This window comes from Taudactylus pleione, unplaced genomic scaffold (genome assembly GCF_031769625.1).
Source record: "Taudactylus pleione unplaced genomic scaffold, aTauple2 ptg000535l, whole genome shotgun sequence".
Lineage (NCBI taxonomy): Eukaryota > Metazoa > Chordata > Amphibia > Anura > Myobatrachidae > Taudactylus > Taudactylus pleione.
Genome location: NW_028284937.1, coordinates 2,738,850 through 2,758,770, shown reverse-complemented (window position 1 = coordinate 2,758,770; position 19,921 = coordinate 2,738,850). Strand labels below are relative to the sequence as shown.

The 19,921-nt window shown below is 43.8% G+C and overlaps 1 protein-coding gene across 1 annotated transcript in view; it reads left to right on the top strand.

The window, feature by feature from the left end:
• Window positions 1–19,333, top strand: part of LOC148501050 (myosin-binding protein C, fast-type-like) — a 159,364-nt gene extending 140,031 nt beyond the window's left edge. The window contains exons 31-32 of the mRNA XM_088450965.1: window positions 8,207–8,236; window positions 17,868–19,333. Coding sequence (XP_088307091.1) covers window positions 8,207–8,217 — 11 coding nt within the window. The 3' untranslated portion in view covers window positions 8,218–8,236; window positions 17,868–19,333. The remainder of the gene's footprint in view (window positions 1–8,206; window positions 8,237–17,867) is intronic.
• Window positions 19,334–19,921: the final 588 nt, after the last annotated feature.

The window sequence follows — 19,921 nt, the reverse complement described above, 5'->3', positions numbered from 1 at the left end:
TGGGTGTGGATAAGGATATTGAGGGTAATATGTGTGGATAAGGATATTGAGGGTAATATGGTGGTTGTGGATAGTATGTGTTTTGTGGCTGTGTGTGATAAGTGGGGTAGGGTTGTATTTGAGGTGGTGCAGGATTGGTGAGGACGTGTAGCTGTGCAGGTGCAGGTGTGTCTGGTGGCTGTGATGTTACAGTCATTTCTTCTAGAGCTTGAATACTAACAGCCATTAGCTTCTTGCTCTGGGTCTCTCTTTTTGAGGTTGATGAGTGCTATCTTTAATATCCTCTATCCCAGTGTACTGGGTGATAGCTTGCAGAGCTCAGTTACAAAAATCTTCTGCAGATTCACACTTTTTGTTTTATGGTGAAAATTTTACTCCAGTTAACTACTACTGGAAAATATACACCCAATTGAGTTATTATGCGGGTAATGTTACCTTGGTTATTCTCGTCTGTTACGGGACCATCTCCATCCAATACGCATTCCGTGATAAACTTTTTCACGTCGGTATTGTGTGGAAGACAAGCCCTTGACACCACTCTCCAATCCTTATTGGTTGCCTTGTGAGAACTACCCAAATTTCGAAAAAATCTTTGGCATTTGGCTAATTCCTTTTTAGGATCAGGGAAATCATTCATTATGGAATTTAGCTCAGCTCTTGTCCAAGGACAATGCATTGCTACCTCCCTTGTGGGCACTACACCATTCGCATCAGCGTTCCCATTCGGAACAGTTATTGTCCGGATGGGATGCAGACCGGCCGCAGTGCTACTTTTGACCTTGTTACCTGGCTGGGGATTGAGTCTATTACTGCTACGTATAGGGTTAACAACTTCCTCTATGGGTGCAGTGATGTTAACACTTCCTGTACTATCACTGATGAAGATGGCAGCACCACTTGTGCTTGTTGTGATGGAGCATATAACATGTGTACAGCATGGGAAATGGCAGACATAACAACAGGCTCATTATCCGCATCATAAACATTTTCTTTGTGATTACTCAAGAGAGGGTACAAGTTACTTGTTACATTTTTATGGGTTTTTACAACAACTGTACCTGCACCCCCATCCGCATAGGGTGCAGATCCCACCAAATGCAACCCATTTCACTGTCATTGACCTCTGTGCGCATGAACCACTGGCAATACCTTCCGCAACGCTACCTTGCTGCATGTGTGCGCTATCTCGCGGCACGCACGCACCGCAGTTTAGCACTGCGAGTGTACTCTCCGGCAACCTGCTTGCAACGCTAGTTTGCGTCGCTTGCACACCTTTAAGCCACGCATCGCATCCCCCTCACGCTGCCATCATTTTAAACACTTGTTATATTTTACCTTTTTTATTCGAAAACGCACCATACAGATGCTATCTTGGACATTGTTCAATACCTCCTTATTCAAAGCTGCCAATTCTGGGAAACGGTCTAACACTCTTCATCATCATTTTAAACCATACATCACAGTACCTAATTGCATAAGCACTGTATTTAGTATGCATAATATGCCGTGCCGACCCAGGCAGCGCTTCCAAAAGCAGCACATCATCTAACATCTCTACCATTTGCTTGGCCCCCATTCTGGGAGAACCCTAAGCTTTTCAATAGAGATTTAAACTGGTGAAAGAAAGTCAAGATACTTTCACTTATCTGTGGACGATATTAACAGGATGCGCCCACACACCTATGGAAGAATAACCAGGCTGCTTCCATGCACCTAATCCCTTTTTGACTACCTTTCAATTGCTAGTATGTACATATTCCAATAACACCTACCCTTTTCAGTGATTTCGGCCACCCTCTACTCAGTTCACAATCACAATTTAGCCAAAACTGTGCAGTTCAATTACAATGCTCAAATAACCCTAACTGATCACTGAATACTGCAATCACACTGAGAGCCGATACCTATAACAAGGACAACAACTACACCTGCTTATGTGTATAGACTGCGGTATCTACTACCGAGCCACTAGGCCGACACCAGGCGCCTAGAACTTAAGGGTCCTACGATACCCTCAACTAGGGAAAATGTTACCCCTACCAACAAATACTCACTGTTACACACCCTTTTCCTGCGCAGAAAAATACACATTTTCCCAGACTATGGCAACACTGATCAAGGTATTTACAACAATGCTATCTATCAATATCACCGTGCACTCTCAACGGCTTAGTTTAAAACACGTGGCAGCAATACAGGAAATACGTATACACTATTGTGCGACTAGTCGCATACACAATAATGCGACTACTACACAAAACGTATTAATAGCCTTACGCTATTGTGCGACTTCCCCTTTTAAACATAAAACTCTATCAAACAAACTTTTTCCTTCCTTGTCCCTGGATTCTTAATCATCGCTCCTTAGCCCATAATAACGAGTAGCGGACTCTCAGCAACAAAGTGGTAGCAGATTTTCGAAGGCACAATGCGTTCTCCTGCTATAGCGCCTCCACCCCTTTGCTGAGAGATCGCTACCGAGTGTTACCAAGTGACCGGTAGTGTTATTCACACTGCGAGCCCCCAACTATGTATTCTTACCTGTCTATACCTTCTAAAATCCTTCCTGTACCTTCTAATAATTGTCGCTATTTAGCGTAATGAGTCGCACAAGAAATAAATGCTTTCAGACTTTGAGTGTGGTTCCAAAGCACAAAAAGTTATTATTCAATATAAAAACAGATGGTTACACACTGTGATCTAAAGACAATTAGCGCAAATAAATCATACAGACCCAAGGTACAGTTGTTACATACGCACGCGCTCTGGACCCAGATACCGGCATCAGTATAGAAACCTCCGTCAACAGCATAGCAAGAAGATTGACTTCCGAGTTCAGAGAGCCCACATATATACTCTTTACAGGGATAGGCAATACAATCGAACAGTTTTGCATAATTCCTTTGGTTCTTCTTCCTGGTTCTTCTGTAACAGTATAGTTCATAGGTCAATTCGAATGGACACAAACAGCCTCCAACAGCCCTTTGTGTCCTTTTTCCCGCTGCATGCTAATCTAAGCTGATAACATTACAGAGTACATTTTAATGTTTTAACTCTCTATAGTCCATAGTTTGCAGACGCATGTTGCGATCTTCTCACTGATACCGGAAATCTGTTGAGACACAGTGGATCAGTACAACACCAAACACGGTCTGCTTACCATGTACTAAACCTTAGATATCAAATAACCTTTATTACACAACATTAATAATTACTGAATAAACCTTGAATATTACACTTTAATGCTAGGGAACCTTTTATGTAAGTGTGCAGTGTATAAGTATTGGGGAATTAAGAAAAGACGCTAATTAGCGCTGTGCAACTACGTGTTTGTGGAGTACACCATGGTACGTGTTTTGCAGGGTTAATCATTTTATATGTTTTAGTGACTGTCTGTATTTATGTGGTGAGGACTTTTAACTTCTTTCTATTGCGTGAGATTCGCATGATGTTAAATAATAGCATCGCCGTATGTACTTACTACTTATAATGGGCGAGATTCACTAAAATGGCGCTGGGTGGCCAGTTGCAAAATGGCGTCTCATTGCCATTCGCAAAATGGTGTCGCGCAGATTTAATTTTAAACCGATCCTGTCTCAGCCAATTATTCGGCTTCGACAGGCCTGATTCAGAGACGAACACCATAGCCATATTTTCCCAGATCGAGCGATTGTTTGCTAATGCAGACGACTGCCCGTACACTTGCAGAGGAGGCCGTAGGGAGGGGGGCGCGATACACCCCCGACCATTGGGACCAGCAGCGAGATAACAGATGATGGTTGTTTAGTGTATATTAACAACCGTCATCTGCAGATATATCTGCTGAACACTTGATTTATCTGTTAGGTGTGTACCCAAATAAGAATCCTGCAGCCCCCATAAGTAGTACTGGGGGCTTTCGAGGCCATTCTATTTTATAGATGAAAGAAGTATCCAATTACACATTGTCATGCTTATTGATATAAATATGGCATAAAAGAGAGGGCAAAACCTGCCAATATGTTTGCATAGTATTTTGCATTTTCGATAAATAGACCCCTTACTGTATTAAATAAAGATTTCCTGATGAGACTTAAAACTGGCTGTGAGGGGTATTTTTTGGGAGAACCAATCAAAGACCACATCTTCTGTATAAGACAGGCTATTGAGCCCCGTAGAGAGGAGGGTCTCCGGAAAGCAGAAGTAATGGGTTAACAACAATTAAAATGAAGAAGAAATGCCGCTTTAAATCAGCAGCACCAGTTCTATGCCTGTGGTGGAATTTCACTCTTACAACTGATTTTGGCTTTCAGTAAATATCCTTATTTTTACAACGTTACATTCCATTTTGAAACAACACAAAAACTATACATATGCTATATAAAATGTCAGCTAATGACACACAAAAATATGAAGGGAAAATAAATTTATTAGAACTCGATTGAAGATTTTTGACTTAAAGTTGTGATTATGGGGAAAGGTCCCCCCTACGCAAATCAGACTTCCTGTTTACAGTAAGCAGTAATTGAAGGACAGATGGCAGTCTGGAAATATTCACCTGGTTATACAATTGGTCACAATGTTTTTGAACCTGCTCACCCTGCTGGAACATCGGTCACACTTGTTGATCTATCTAAAGCAGTGCTAGAAGTGTGCCGGAATGGAAAGGTATGTCATACGGGCACTTCACTTCGGCACCCATCGCTGGGACTGTCACTTTCATAGTGCTGGTCAACAAGTGGCTGCTTGTTTAAATTTGGCTCTGGCAGCGAGCCAATCACGGCTTGCAGACCGGTGTCCAATCAGCGGCAAGTAGCGGTATATTGAATTTGGGAAAGGGAACGCCGCAGTCATCGGAGCAGAGCTCAACACAGCGAGGTGAGGTGTGGTGGGAGGGCTGCTGTGTGCTATGAGGTGTGGTGTGGTGGGAGGTGTGCTGTGTGATGTAAAGGGAGGAGATGGGGGTATAAAAATATCAGAGGGGCTCAGGATTTGGGTCTGCCTGAGTAATTCCCCCCTGATATTTCCATACCCTCACTTCAAAATTTCCACTTCAACCACTTAACTTAAGTACAAGAATTTATCACACCTTATTCAAACTTCATAACTAATTTGACACAGGGGTGTTTTAAGAAATGGCCCATGTGCATCCTCTGTGCGGGCCCCCTCCTCTCCGGCACCGCAGGAGACTCTGGCTTTGTGCCAGAGTCTACTGTGCATATGCGGTCTCCGAGAACATGTGTTCCTGGAGACATTTTCTAGTGCACATGTGCAAATCACCGGGAAAATGGCCGCCACACCATATGCCCGGTGATTTCAATCTGCAGAACCAGCCAGTGCAGGACTCCAGAGAGGAAAGTATAATAATTATATGGGTGTGCTGTGTGGCACCACACACCCAGCACCCATTATAGATATGCCAATTGTTTGACAAACGCCTTGAAACAATATTGTGCATCTCTACTCCCAACTCTGGTGAACCAAATCAGAACTGGAAGATCGTACAGCGAGAACATTGTACCTCTGAGAAAGGGCTTGTTCTGTCTACATATGGAAAATAGTGGAGAAGTCAACAAAGTGGAGAGTTGCCCGTAACAACCAATCATCTGTGAGGTAGCATTTATAAAGGTACTCTCTGCAAAATGATAGGACACCTATGGACACCTTCTCCACCTATGGACACCTTCTCCACTATTTTCACTGCTTGAAACATCTCCTCATTTCCAGCTAAATTGTGCTGCAGCTGGTCTTTTTTCTAATAAAGGTTACCCTCAGCCATACAGGAAATATAAATACGGTATCAGACATCTCAATGATAGGAACTTGTACATGTATATCTTAACTTAAGCTATTACTAAAAGATCTTTTAGGAAGGAACTTGATATTTTAGATTTAGTGGTTCTTTAAGTAATTGCTGTTTTGCTAACAAATTAAAATATATCTGGTGCATACATTTATCAGTAGTTGTTTATACCATAATTAGAGTTTACAATCTTGCGTTGCATTTTGAGATGAAGGCATTGGTCTATTTAGCACAGCCAAGTACATGAAATCATGAATCAAGAATATACTGTTTATAAGATTAACAACATATCTGATATCTAACATAAAATATTTAGGCAATTTGAAATTATTCCAGATTCACCACAAAAGATGTCTCAAAAGATGTCTCTGATTAATAAACACATGTGGTAACCATCTTGAGTTGCATTTTTAAGAAGCTATGCCATCTTGTGGCCATTATTGTGAACAACAGAAATTTGTCAACTTGAAGTTTTCGTTTTCTTTATATAGCAAGTTAAGTGATTTTTAGCATGCATCTGATTTTTCATAGCTCTCCTCCAAAAACTATTATCTACTTTTCAAAATTTCTCTGGATGACATAAATTATTGTTATCAGCCACAAAACACAGAGGGGGAGATGATCAAACTTTCTAAAAAGGACAAGTGTAGAGGTTGTCCATAGCAACCCAAGCAGCAGTTTTTACCTATCATTTTATAGAATATACTTAATAAATCATAGCTCGAAGCTGATTGATTGCTATCATCAACTTCTCCATTTGTTCTTTTTACTGTGAAACATTTTTTCTCCCAAGTAAATCTATGTATCTCAGAATGTCAAATGAAAGCAGGGGGCAAGTTTTACAGTACACCCAGCAGGCAGAGCTCAGAGGAGCATTCAAAAGTCTCTCTGCTTACTACAAAAAAAAAAAAAAAAAAGCTGTGTGACTGGTTGCCGTGGTAGTCACTTTACACTGTGGATACTCTTCAGATTTATTAATCGTTAATAGCAGCTGGATGGAAAAGAACATTTAAAATGGTAAATGCCAAGATTTTTGTTATGACCCGCCACATTGATTTATGTAAAAAAAAAGATACACTTCTGCTTAATAGGATTACTGCTTAAATATGACTGGTCAGATGCCTAATACACAATTTCTTTGATCAAGAATATCTGAGGTTGATGTTAGTAACGAATATCTTCTATTTAAGTTGTTTTTGTTCAGTGGTGCATATAATACACCAGCATGTGATCCCTTTAGTTTACTGTAAATTAGTTTAATACTCTATAAAAGCCATGACCTGTTAAAAGCTTTACAGAAACAAAATGCAATTATAGACAAACTCTTGTTCTTTGATCTTAATGACAAATAAATGCTTACATCACTGAAAAATATCCATATGTAGTATAGTATAAAAACAGAAAAATATGAAAATGTTCATCAAAAATTTATTTTTCAGGAGTATTCTCAAAAATGTTGTATTTGGGTATGGAAAAAATATAGATTTTTGTCCTTTTTGTGATCTTTAAAAAAAGTATTTTTTTTCATGCTTATTTAATAAAATGTTTACTAGATGTTCTATTTTCTTCAGACTGGATAATTTGCTACTTTTTTTACATGTGGAGTGATGATTCAGGGCCTGATTCATTACCGATAGCAACTGCGATTACGCACGCAATCGGCCGATAGTTGCGTTCTGCATCTCGGTGCATGTGCGCGAACCGGCTACTGCGATCGAGACTGCGATCGCAATGAGTACGCAGACCCATCGCAGAGTGATTGACAGGAGGTGCTGTTTGTGGGAGGTGATGAGCGGGGTCGGCGAAATGCAGATGTGCCAGTGCGTTTGAACGCGTTGCATGGGTGTGCATAAATTAGGCACTGCGATGCCCTACTCAGCTTGAGGTCTCATAGCATGTGATGAAGTTAGCAATCCTGAGTAAGGTCAGAGCTTGTGCAAGTGTGCGTGAGGCTGCGATGGTACCGATGGTTTTGCAGTCTTGCTAAGGATTACGGATGTGTGTAAGGTAAAGTGGGCGTCCCTATGTAGTGCTGCGACTGCATAGCCATCGCAGTGGTTAGCATACTATTGAAGTGAGACAGGGTGCGTAATCGCAATTGCGAACGCAGTTGCGATCGGTAGTGAATCAGGCCCTCAATCAGCAACAAAAATTCATAACAAAACAACTACATAACCTGTAGTTAATAAAAGTTACATAATTCCATATTTTGTGCATAGGGCAGTTCCATGTGATGAGCTGTGAGTTTACAGAAATTACAATACCTTGTTTTTAAAACACAGCCATTCAGGACCTAGTACATTACTACTTTTACAGTTACATTTTGCTTTTCTGCTCCTGTCCTAACCATGATTGAATTAGTCCAATAACAAAGATTATTGTGCACAGCTGTTTAATCATTTTATTTCTTTTTCTACTTTTTAGTTCCCCAGTAAACATCCCTCTGGATAAAAAGTGAGTATAATGCACAAATAATTCAGCAGTTACAATGCAATGTGTGATCTTGCGGCTAATGTGTAATAACAAGACCTGTAACTAAGCCGTCAGGCAGCAGGCTGTAGAAAAGAATTGTACTAATACACATGATAAAATAAAAGGGATGCTGTCAAGATGCCAATGGTCGAAATGCCGACCGCCGGCTTCCTGACTGTTTAATCCCAGCAGGGGTCTAATGACAGGCGACAAAATCCTGACGCCTGTCATTTTACCTACGCCTGGAGCCCGACGCACGACATACCGAATGAAGGTAAACCAGGCAGCAGGCGCGGACAGCCATGGGGGGGAGGGTTAGGTTAGGGGCTCCCGGGGGGACTTGGGGATAGGCACCCCCACCCGGATGGTTAGGGTTAGGCTAGGGAAAAGGGGGGTTAGGTTTAGGCACCCCCGGGGAGAGGTTAGGGTTAGGCACCCCCCCAGAAGACTTAGGTTTAGGCTGCGGGAACGGGGGGGTTAGGTTAAGGCACTTAGAACGGGGGATAGGGTTAGGCACTAGGGGGTGGAGGTTAGGGTTAGGCACACCTAAGGGAGGGTTAGGGTGTTGGGGGGGGGATTATTGTTAGATAGTCTACTTACCGGTCAGGAATTGGATGCCTGCCGGTCTTCTGCTGTCGGGATTTGAACCGCCGGGCATATGTCCGGCGGTCATTCATACCGATCCCAAATAAAAAACCAGGGCTTGAAAAGTACATATCAGAGGGAATATGCAGGAGTGGTAAAGTGCTTTGGCTCTCTTGAAGTGAATATATCACCCTGTAGACCATTGGTGTATGGAACACCTTCTAGAGAAGGTCTGGATGCTTTAGTGTTGATGATGGTCACTTAAATATCTCTTCATTAACTGGATTAGCTGTAGACTGAGACACATTTTAGCTGCAGACACGAAAATTAATAATTACACATGATTGTGATGTCATTTAATAACATTCTATACAGACACCCCCAATATAACCTGACCACTGACATTCTTACAATCCTAATTTACACTAGATACAGACATAGGGGTCTGTGTGGGATCCATTTACTAAGCCTTAGATGGAGATAAAGTGAACGGAAATAAAGTACCAACCAACCAGCTCCTAACTGCCATTTTTCAAACACAGGTTGTAAAGTGACAGTTAGGAACTGATTGGTTGGTACTTTGGGGTCAATTTACTAACACTCCACATAACATGGAGTTAATTCCGCTCCTGCTTCACCTGCTAGCGCTGTGAAGCAGGAGATGGCTGCTGCAGCTTTAACTGATATGTTGACTGTGGCACTGGCGCGTGACCTCCGGCGTCCGATGTTTGGTCTGTTGAGCTCAGCAGCATGGGTGCGGGAAATAGAGATTTGCAGATACAGAATAAAAACCCTGCTCAACAATAAACATCCGCCCTGTGGGAAACACAGGAACAGCAAAGAGCATGGGCGGGAAAATAAGCGGCCTTCCAGCTGTTGCTGAATTACACATCCCAGCATGGCCAAATAGGAAAACTGTGGCAGGGCATGCTGGGATATGCAGTTCTACAACAGCTGGGGGCCTCTTATTGCCCACCCATAGCATAGAGATTTTGCAAAGCACAGCAGCACTATGCTTTTTTTTTGTCACTCTGAACCAACTTTATTAACAATCAACAAAATGGACAGCAAGCACTTCCTGCAAGCTTTAAGGGGCATACACATGAGACAATGGGCCTCATTCAGAGGTGGTCGGAGGATGCAAGCGGTCGCTCACAAACTGGGCGGCCACTTGCATCCTGACCGCCCGCCTCTGTTGCGGTCGTTAGGCTGTGGGTTAACACCCACAGCTCTAACGACCGCTCCGGTGATGGTCGCGATGGTCAGAGACCATCGGGGCTTATGACGAGACCCTAGGGTAGGGTCTGACTTGTCGTAAGCCCCGGAGAGCATCTGGCTCTGTCTGACCCGGAAGCTCTCCACTGACATCACTAGTGATGTCAGTGGCGCCTCCCCCAAACGGCAGGCATTCCCATGAAAACGCCTCCGTTTGGGCTGCCACCCCCCCGGCCCGCCTTCCAAACGGGGCGAGCTGTCAATCAACATCGACAGCTCACCCCCTTTGGATCGAGACCCGCTATGACCGGCGCTGTTGGTCGTAGCGGGTCTCACGCATGCGCACGACGGCACCGGCGCCGTCGTGCGCATGCTCTGTGGGGGGCCATCGATCCGGTCCGAGCGCATCGGCGCTAACGACCGGGTCTGAATGACCCCCAATATCTTTGAACGGTAACGATATTGTTCATATCGTTCCGTGTGTATGCAATGAACGACTAACGATGCACGCTCCCGCTGGACGATAACAATATCTTTGGTGGTCCGTACATGCAGGCCAATTCGGACAATATCGTCAAGAATTGCCTGTTCAGAGATGTGGCAGGATGACTTCACTGAAAGATATCTTTCAAAAGGTGTTTACACACGAAGCGATAAAACTGAACGATATGAATGATAACGATATCGTTCATATCGTTCATTTTTATGTACTTACCAACTTGTCAACGACCAACGATGCGCGTTCTCGCATGGACGATAAAGATATTTTTCATCGTCCATGCATGCAGGCCAACTTGCACGATTTCGTCAACTTTGCCTGTTCAGAGATGTGGCAGGATGACTTCACTGAAAGATATCTTTGAAAGATATAGTAATCGTGCAATCGCTCAGGTATCGGCTGCAAATCGGGCATGTAAATGTCTAAAACGACCAGCGAGGCGCGTGCCCACTGGTCGTTTCCGACATCTATCATTGCTCGAACAAGATGGTCAACCTGACGACCGTCATCAGGTTACCCATGTTCGGGGATGATTGATGTGCATACACTGAACGTCTGAACGTTCAGTGTATGCACTTCACTCCGCAGGAGACGACGGCGCGATTACGATGTCGTAATCATGCCGTCGTCCCCGCATCTACTAGTGGATGGGCACCTGTACAGATCGTAATGTGTGTATGCACCAAAAGATATCCTTTAGTGTGTACACCCAATATCGTATGTCCTGCACCACAGAAAGTTCAAGGGAAATCTTTTGCCAATATCGTTCATACAGCACATCGTCCCGTGTGTATGCGGCTTAAGAAGAGGGAAAGGCATTCTTGGCAACATTCTCACTGCCAGGCCGGCATAGCAGGGGGCGTGGCCAGCACAGGGGGCACGGCCGGACATATTACCCGGCATGTGTCGGTGGAGATCTCGTCATTTTGGCCCCACCACACTACACAAATTACCAGCATTGTGAAGCAGGGGGCGGGGTCATGATGACACGATTCACTGCCTTTAGAAGAGACAGAAGAAAGGTGTTACCAGCAGCCTGGGGATGCGATGCGACGCTGGTGATACAGGACATGGTAAGTGAAAAACAAATATTGATAACAGCTGTGGCACCTAGCGCTGCCATAGGAGCCTATGGCAGCGTGATAAACACCCTTACAGCTAGCGCACACTGCACACCAGAACATAAAATCCATTAGTACATATCGAGAAGCAGTATGTACTTGGATTTTCTATGCCTCTGTGCTCTTTTCTCCCTTAACTCGTGTTAGTAAATAGACCCTTTTATCTCTGTCCACTTTATCTCTCTCCAAGGATTAGTACATAGACCCCTTAGGACACTATATCTACCCAACATGACCTGTCCACTGGACATGCTCATATTACAATCCTATCACACTGTATACAGACATAATACACTGCACCTACCCAACATGACCTACAGTATGCTATGGTGATGTTCATAATGCAGTTCTATTGCACTATATATACCGACACAGGACACTACACCTCCTAACATAACCTGTTCTATATAGAACTAGGGACCTCATTCAGAGGCGGTTGTTAGATGCAAGCGGTCGCACAGAATCAGGGCGGCCGCTTGCATCCTGAACGGCCGCATCCTTGTCGATCGTTAAGCTGTGGGTTACCACCCACAGCTTAACAACCGACCAGGTTGATGGTCGCGACCATCGGGGCTCACGACCAGACCCTAGGGTTGGGTCTGGGCACTCGTAAAGCCACAGAGAGCTTTCTGCTCTGATGGAGCAGGAAGCTCCCCACTGACATCACTGATGATGTCAGTCGGCCGCCCACACAACGGTAGGCGTTCGTAAAGGAACGCCTCCATTTTGGAAACCACCGGCCCGCCTACCAAATGGGGGCAGCTGTCGATCAACATCGACGGCCGTCCCTTTGGTAACGAGCTCCGGAGCAACAGAGTTTGTCTGTCGTGCGCAGGCCAAACCATCAAGTCGGTTACGAGAGCATCGGCGCTCGCAACCAACTCTGAATGAGGTCCTAGGTCCCTGCACTTTCCTGCATGAACTGCCCAGTAAACATGATCATAAATTTGCCATTATGTACAGACATGGGACACAACATTTTTCCAAACATGACATGATCATTATACAAATCTCGTTAGTCAGCATGCAAGATAAAATAGCAATCAAGAGCCTAATCCAATAACCAGAACAAGCAGTAACATCAGACACAAACCTCCATTTGAGACACTAGGATCAATGCAGAGTTGTACACAAGTCAGCCGCAAGTGCACAGAACTAAATGCAGATTTTCACCTGTATGCAGAGATTTATGCATCTATGTGACTGCACCACTCCGATGCACTGTCTTGTGGGAATAGCCCTCATCATAATCAGTGTGCAGCTGCGCTAGCCCTTTACCTGGTACAGGAGATCCACCTGCAATGAGACAGATCTCTGTGTATGCGCATCATCGCGCATCCCGTAATTCAGTCTACGTGCCCTTACTGTAGTTAGCCCATGTAAAGACACCCCGTTACTACCCAGTTATGCCCATTCAGCACAAACGGAGTTCCATGTGTACAGCTCAGGATTGTTGCCGATGTGCAATCGGCTGCAAAAATACGCTAGATCCGTCTGCAAAAACTCTGTATCAGCCCAGCTGTTGCTATTACTGTCTATAAAGAAAAGCACATGGGGGATTTGTGTAGATACTGACCAACATCCTGTAACATTGTGACGAACTTATCAGTAGACTCAAAATCATTCTTTATATTATAATGTTGTAATAAGTTAAACATTTCTAGACCTAATAAAAATCCATGTGTGTGTGGTTTGGAGGGAACACTAATTAGAAACATTAGTACAGTGTTCTGGTATTTGTACATGGTCATTTTATTGCATCTATATTTTGTTAATGTTAGTTTTCTGAAACGATACAGTTTCCCAGAACACTAGTGCTTTTTGCCAGTATAATATTTTGTTTGGAGTGTTTCTGTTCCTAGAATGCATTTATATTAGAATTAGAGTCTTGCCATATTATTAGGGGCATGTTTATCACACTTCACACTTCAGATGCGGATGGGATTTGATAATATCACCAGGATTCACAATGCAATATTTTAATACATCGTAAGGATGCATCAAATATCACATGCAGGGACAGAGGGTCTCATTCAGACCCGCTCGCGAGCGCAGGACTCTCGCAAGCGGGTCGATGGTACCCAAATGCGCATGCGCACGACGGAGCCGGCTCCGTCGTGCGCTTGCGCGAGACCCGGCGAGCGACGAGGAAGCCGTCGCTTGGGGTCTCGCACCAAAGGGGGCGTGCTGTCGATGGTGAGTGACAGCACGCCCCCTTTGGTGGTCGTGCCGGGGGCGTGGCTGCCAGACGGAGGCGTTCCCATGGGAATGCCAACCGTCTGGGTCCGGCCCCACTTACATCACTAGTGATGTCAGTGGGAGTGATTTTGGCTCTGATAGAGCCAAAATCACTCCAGGGCTTGTGGCAACGAGACCCTACCGCAGGGTCTCGTCGCAAGCCCGATAGTCGCGATGGTCTTGACCATCGCGACCATCATCATGGACGCTCGCATAAGCTGTGGGTGGTAACCCACAGCTATTCGAGTGTCCAAGAGGCCGCTCCAATTTTAGGTAGGAGGGCCCTGATTCAGAGCGAGCGCTCTGGTCATAGCGTCCGGCTCTGAATCAGGCCCAGATACTGCGGGAAAGCTCTGTCCCTGCTAATCCTCTCCACTAACTTGTCAGGGTATGTTTTACAAAAAATACCCTATTAATGTGGTCACGCATGCCGTGTAATTGTGTAATTATCGTATTCCATATTCCTTGTAAATTATGTCATATATAGTCTATAAATACAGATGGGATGATTGTGCCAATTAGTGTACTCTGTTGTGAGATGAGGGGGTTTACTGGAGGCAGGCCCTTTCAGAGCTTCATAGAGACCCGGGGAAACCCAAATTGAGAGGCTTCTTAAAAAAAAACCAACAACATTAAAAATGAATTTAAATTGATTTTAATGCCTACCTGCCGCAATTAGTGGCATTTGTGAACCAGGGGACGGGGCCGCCTAGGCAGCTCATTTTCATTTGGCAAGTGGCTACTAGCTTTGGGAAACTTGCCTTCTCTTCCAGGCAGCCTGGAGCACCCCTGTTTTTCGGGACCCACGTAGCCATTTAAAGGGGGGGATGCAGCTCATTTTGCTGTCAAACCGGATGATGGAATGCTTATTTTGCGGTCAAACCTCCGCATTCTGGGGCTTGGATGCCGTGGGCAATGCCATCTTTAGATAGCATTGCCCAATACAAGCCTATGGGCTTTATTCGCAACTCCCTCTGAGAGGGTTCCAATCGGATCTCTCCTAGCACCCCCTGTGATGCATGCGCAGAAGGACTTTTTGGTCATAAACCTGGAAGTCCTTCTATCACAAATGACAGCTCTTACCGGAAGAGCTGGCCTTTGTGATTTTTTCAAGCATACAGTGTTAATATACGCCGTTATGCTTGCGATGAGTGGCTGAGTGCATTGCATTTTCGTCATGCATTCCGCCCCGCAATCCTCAAACGGTCTACATATTTCCCTTAATTTCAGTATTACGTTAAAACGAAACATTTAATCAACAATGGAGTTACACATCTGTGATAACATATCAGCAGGCATTTTAATGTAAGACCAAAAAAAGAGTTATAATGTATAACAAACAAATCTGATAATTTATTGTGATGGAGAGTAAAGCTAAGAAAATGGCCGACAAGGTATAAAGGAGGAAAGAGTGGGGGTCTCAGAGGACTGTATGAGCCACGTGTTGCCAATCAAAGGTCTACTTTTTTCCATTCATAGAAATATAATTGAATTTTGTAGTTTATTTAATTATATCAAATATATGTTTTTATTATATTTATTGACTTGCTCGTCCTAACTATGATTGTGACTCAGAACAAAGCCCCCTTTTCCTTTAGCGCCTATAGGAAAATTTTGACAATTAAGACAACGGTTAAATGGATACTTGAAATATATTGTTATACCATAGTACTGAATAGACCTCAAGCTGATCACTTACCTGCATCCAGGGACCGGTGCTGCGGTGAGGTCCTCTGAGGCATCGGTCAGCTGGTATCCGGGCTGACCGGAGTCCCAGAGAGAGGACCTCACTGGAGAACCGATCATCAATCAGGTAGGTGTAAGCCGGGGGGGGGGGGGGGGATTGCAAGGGGGGAGGTGTCGCTGGGTGGGGGGGGGGGCGAGTATGTGAAGTGGATTCGCAGGGACAGAGCTTTTTTTATACATCCTTGTGATGTATTCAGATATTGCATTGCGATATTGGGCGAATTTATCACAGCCAAACCACATCTGTGATGCTGATTGTGATAAATTTGTCCCTTAGTGATTATGAGAGCATATTTCTCGTATAGTTTCAAATTCTTTATGGTTTGCTGTCTTTGTATTTGTCTTAACACAATTATTTCCTGTATTTTATAAAATAAATGCTCTTGTCAGCAACACCAGTACACTGGTTTTTACTCCATAATATTAGCATTTACTTTTCCTCTATCTAAAGCCGCCCCCTTCTGTATTGTGTAAAGGGGTCATTTGCACACCTATGAATGAGAAATTGGCTCTTATAGGACACAAAGGCCCTCATTCAGAGCCGTACGCTCTGAGCAGAGCGCACGCTCTGAATGAGGGCCGGGCTCCATTTTCATGGAGCGTCCTCCTGGACGCTCGTATAGCTGTGGGTCACCACCCACAGGCTATACGAGCGTGCTTTGTGATGGCCGCGATGGTCGAGACCATCGCGACCATCGAAATTGCGAGCCGGAGCCTGCGGTTGAGGTTTTCAACCGCAAGCTCCAGAGTGATTTTGGCTCTATCAGAGCCAAAATCACTCCCACTGACATCACTAGTGATGTCAGTGGGCCGGCTTCTGACGGGAGGCGTTCCCGTGGGAACGCCCCCGTCAGGGAGGCACGCCCCCGGCACGCCCACCAAAGGGGGCGTGCTGTCAATCAACATTGACAGCACGCCCCCTTTGATCGGACACAACGAGCGAAGGACTTTCCTTCGCTCGTCGCGTCTGGCGCATGCGCACGACGGAGCTCCCTCCGTCGTGCGCATGCTCAGTGCATAACATCGACCCACTTGCGAGCGGACAGCCGCTCGCGAGTGGGTCTGAATCAGGCCCAATGTTCAGCCTTGGTGGCCATACATGCTACACTATGTAGACATAAGTGATTGGACACTGACAGCAAATAGATCAATGAGATGTTATTGACATAAGTACTTTGTACCTCAACCACGTGCAGTGATTACTGCAGACACCTTTCTTGGCAAACTGTCCACAAGTTATGAACAACAGCAGGCGGCATGTTTTGTCATTCTGCCTTAAGTACAGTGACCAATGTGACACTGAAGAAGGTCGAGTTGGCCTAGAATGCACCCGTCGCTATATTTCGTCCCAGAGTTTCTCAGTGGGGTTAAGTCCACCCAGGTTACTGAATTTTCTGTATAATAGTCCAGCGTCGCCCTTGAACATGACAGTTGGCATTGTCGTCCTAATAAAAACATTTGTTGTTTCCCTAAACCTGTAAGTGCATGGTGCTCCCTACCAAGTATTCTTGTCGAAACCGCCACATTAGTAGCCATTTGGAACTTGTGTGCAGTGGTATGCATTTCGTTGCGCGGGGGTGTCCAACCACTTTTTTATAGATAGTGTATAATTTCACAAGTGATATGAGCAGATGGCCATCAAGTATGGTCTTAAAAGAGAGTGCAGTGGCTCATTAATGATCACAGTATTATTGTTCAGGTCTTGCATATTCATGACTCTGGTCGGAAGATGTCCACTATTGTCCCGTGCATGCTGTCAATTTATATTCACACTTAAAGACCCCAAAGTATTCCACAAACCATCCAGCTACTCAGCCTCAGCCAAGATCAATACCTTCTCGTTTCTGATCAGGTATTAGTCAGAATTGGTGGAAAAAACAATGTACTTGTGTTGCTAAATAGGCTACACTGTGGCAGCGTGAAAACACGTGAAGCACCCAACTAATGGTACTGGCAAGAGCATGGAATAGAGGTTCTGTTATATGATGTATGTATGGCCAATGCTAATGGATGTATCTGTGCAATGTGCCATCATTCAGCAATGAGACCCAACAACAAGATCGGGTTGTGTGTGATTGTGTGTAGACACCACAGAATATGAGCCTTACAAGCTCTGTAAAAACTGTTCCACTTGCTGCAAAATGTGTCAAATATGTGTCCAAAACTCAAAATAAAGTCATTATTTCTGTCTCTGTTTATATTCCCAAAGCCTTGCTTGGATGAGTCTCTCGCTGGTCTTCTACATCGTAGCTGCAAAGAAACAAAGAGAACAGTCTCTCCATCAGCCTGCTTATTTCTACGTCACCTCTGTTACTATGCTGTATTGTGTATTGTAGATGTGAGCACATAAGTGCTTCAGAATTATTATTATTATTATTATTATTATTATTATTATTATTATTATTATTATTATTATTATTATTATTATTATTATTATAGTAACACGCATCTTTCCTGTTCCTACCAGATTTACATTTAATGTGTTGGCTAATGTGAATCTTATTTAATGTATTTAAATTTCTTAATGTTATAGCTGTCCGACCTTATAAATGCTTAAACTTTGTAAACATGCTGCTTGGGTTTGTTTTATCCAAGGATGGGCGAGCTGGCTGTGCATTATGGGATATGTGGTTAACATAGACGTGGTTTGTCACAGTTCTCTAATGCCTTGTTTATATGATTCTGTCCTTAGGGTTAAATTTATAGATCAGTTTTCATCCGTGGCCCCTCTTTCCTCAGCTGACGTTATAAACATGCTGTGACATACTTATGCCATTGGTTATATGATCTCTCCCCTATATGATGAATAGTACGGCCCACATTGTCCCCTATTTACTGGTGACAGTATGTATGTTACTTTTGGAATTTACCATTTACAAAAGTCCAGGAATGATGATGTTTGTCCATGAAAGATTAAATTTTGCCTCTTTCTGAGACCCGATTTTTGGCGGGAAAAATCTGAATTTGGCTGGAAAATCCGAACTAACCCGAGCTTGCACATCCCTAGTTTATTGTTATTCAAGTGATAGAATGTAAATGGCCTTACAAGAAGCAAGGAGATGTATTATATTAGGCCATTGAGAAATCGCCCACCCAGTTTCATAGCATAACTACATTTCGGCCAGGTGCCAAATTCTAGAAGCTGCAAAGACACACGGTAATCGCATGTAGCTACTTTAAGGCCTAGGCAGTATGTTGTATATGGATGATGCTAAGATGGAACCTCACAAGTTATGTGTTACTGTATGTAATAAAAAACCCTCTCAAGTGAATCCAGTGAATTTGCTTAGAGAAAGAGATCTGTAGGTTTATAATAGTGTAGGCGACCTAGAAGTGGGTTATCAATGGTAGTGGTTAATTATTGCTACGTTGGCATAGGACATACACATCATTATTAAATGCAACCTGTTTAGTTTAAAAATGGTTTATCCAGGTCATTGTACTATATCCAGTGTGGCCTGCTGTGACTCCGATATTCTATTGACAGACCATCATTGCAGAACTCTTCTCCTATCATGTAACATCAGCAGCCTGCAGAGTACATCCTGGGGATTGCAGCAGCTTCTGTCACTCGGGAATCACAGCACAGACAGTTAGTTCATCCTCTTCTCTTTTTAGAGCCTCATTACTCATTGAAACTGTATGCTGGCAGTGTTACCAAGTTCTGTCAATAAACCTTCATACAGACACGATTGTTGGACTGTTTATTCAAGGATGTCTGGAACTCAAACAGCTTTAATGACACATGCATTTAGAAAAGTCAGAATGTCACTGAGAGGGCAGTAGGTGTGATGGTAATAGTGAAAGCATTGTTTCTGGAACAATGGGAACACACAGTGCTGAAGGTTTAATTGCACCCTGTGTAAACACACCTAGAAATGGATTACACTTTTGAAAGTTCTCTGTAAATACAAAGTTCAAGAGAGACATTTTAAAGACACAGTATCAGGCAGTGGTGTCTAATGCTGGGTACACACTAAACAGATATATCTGCAAATGATGGTCGTTCATACACGCTGATCCCGGTGGGTGGGGTTCCGGTTGGGGGTGTGTCCCGCCCTCCTCCCCGCGGCTGCCGCTGTACAGTGGTGGCCAAAATTGCGGACACTTTTTGAAATTTGAATGTTTTTCAACTTTGAATGCTTATAAAAACTGTTACACTTCATGCAGTGCAATGACTCATATAGCAAATGAAAGTTAATGTAATGCTGAATTCAACACAATAAACAGAGGTCAAATATTTGCATTACAAGGGAAGTTATG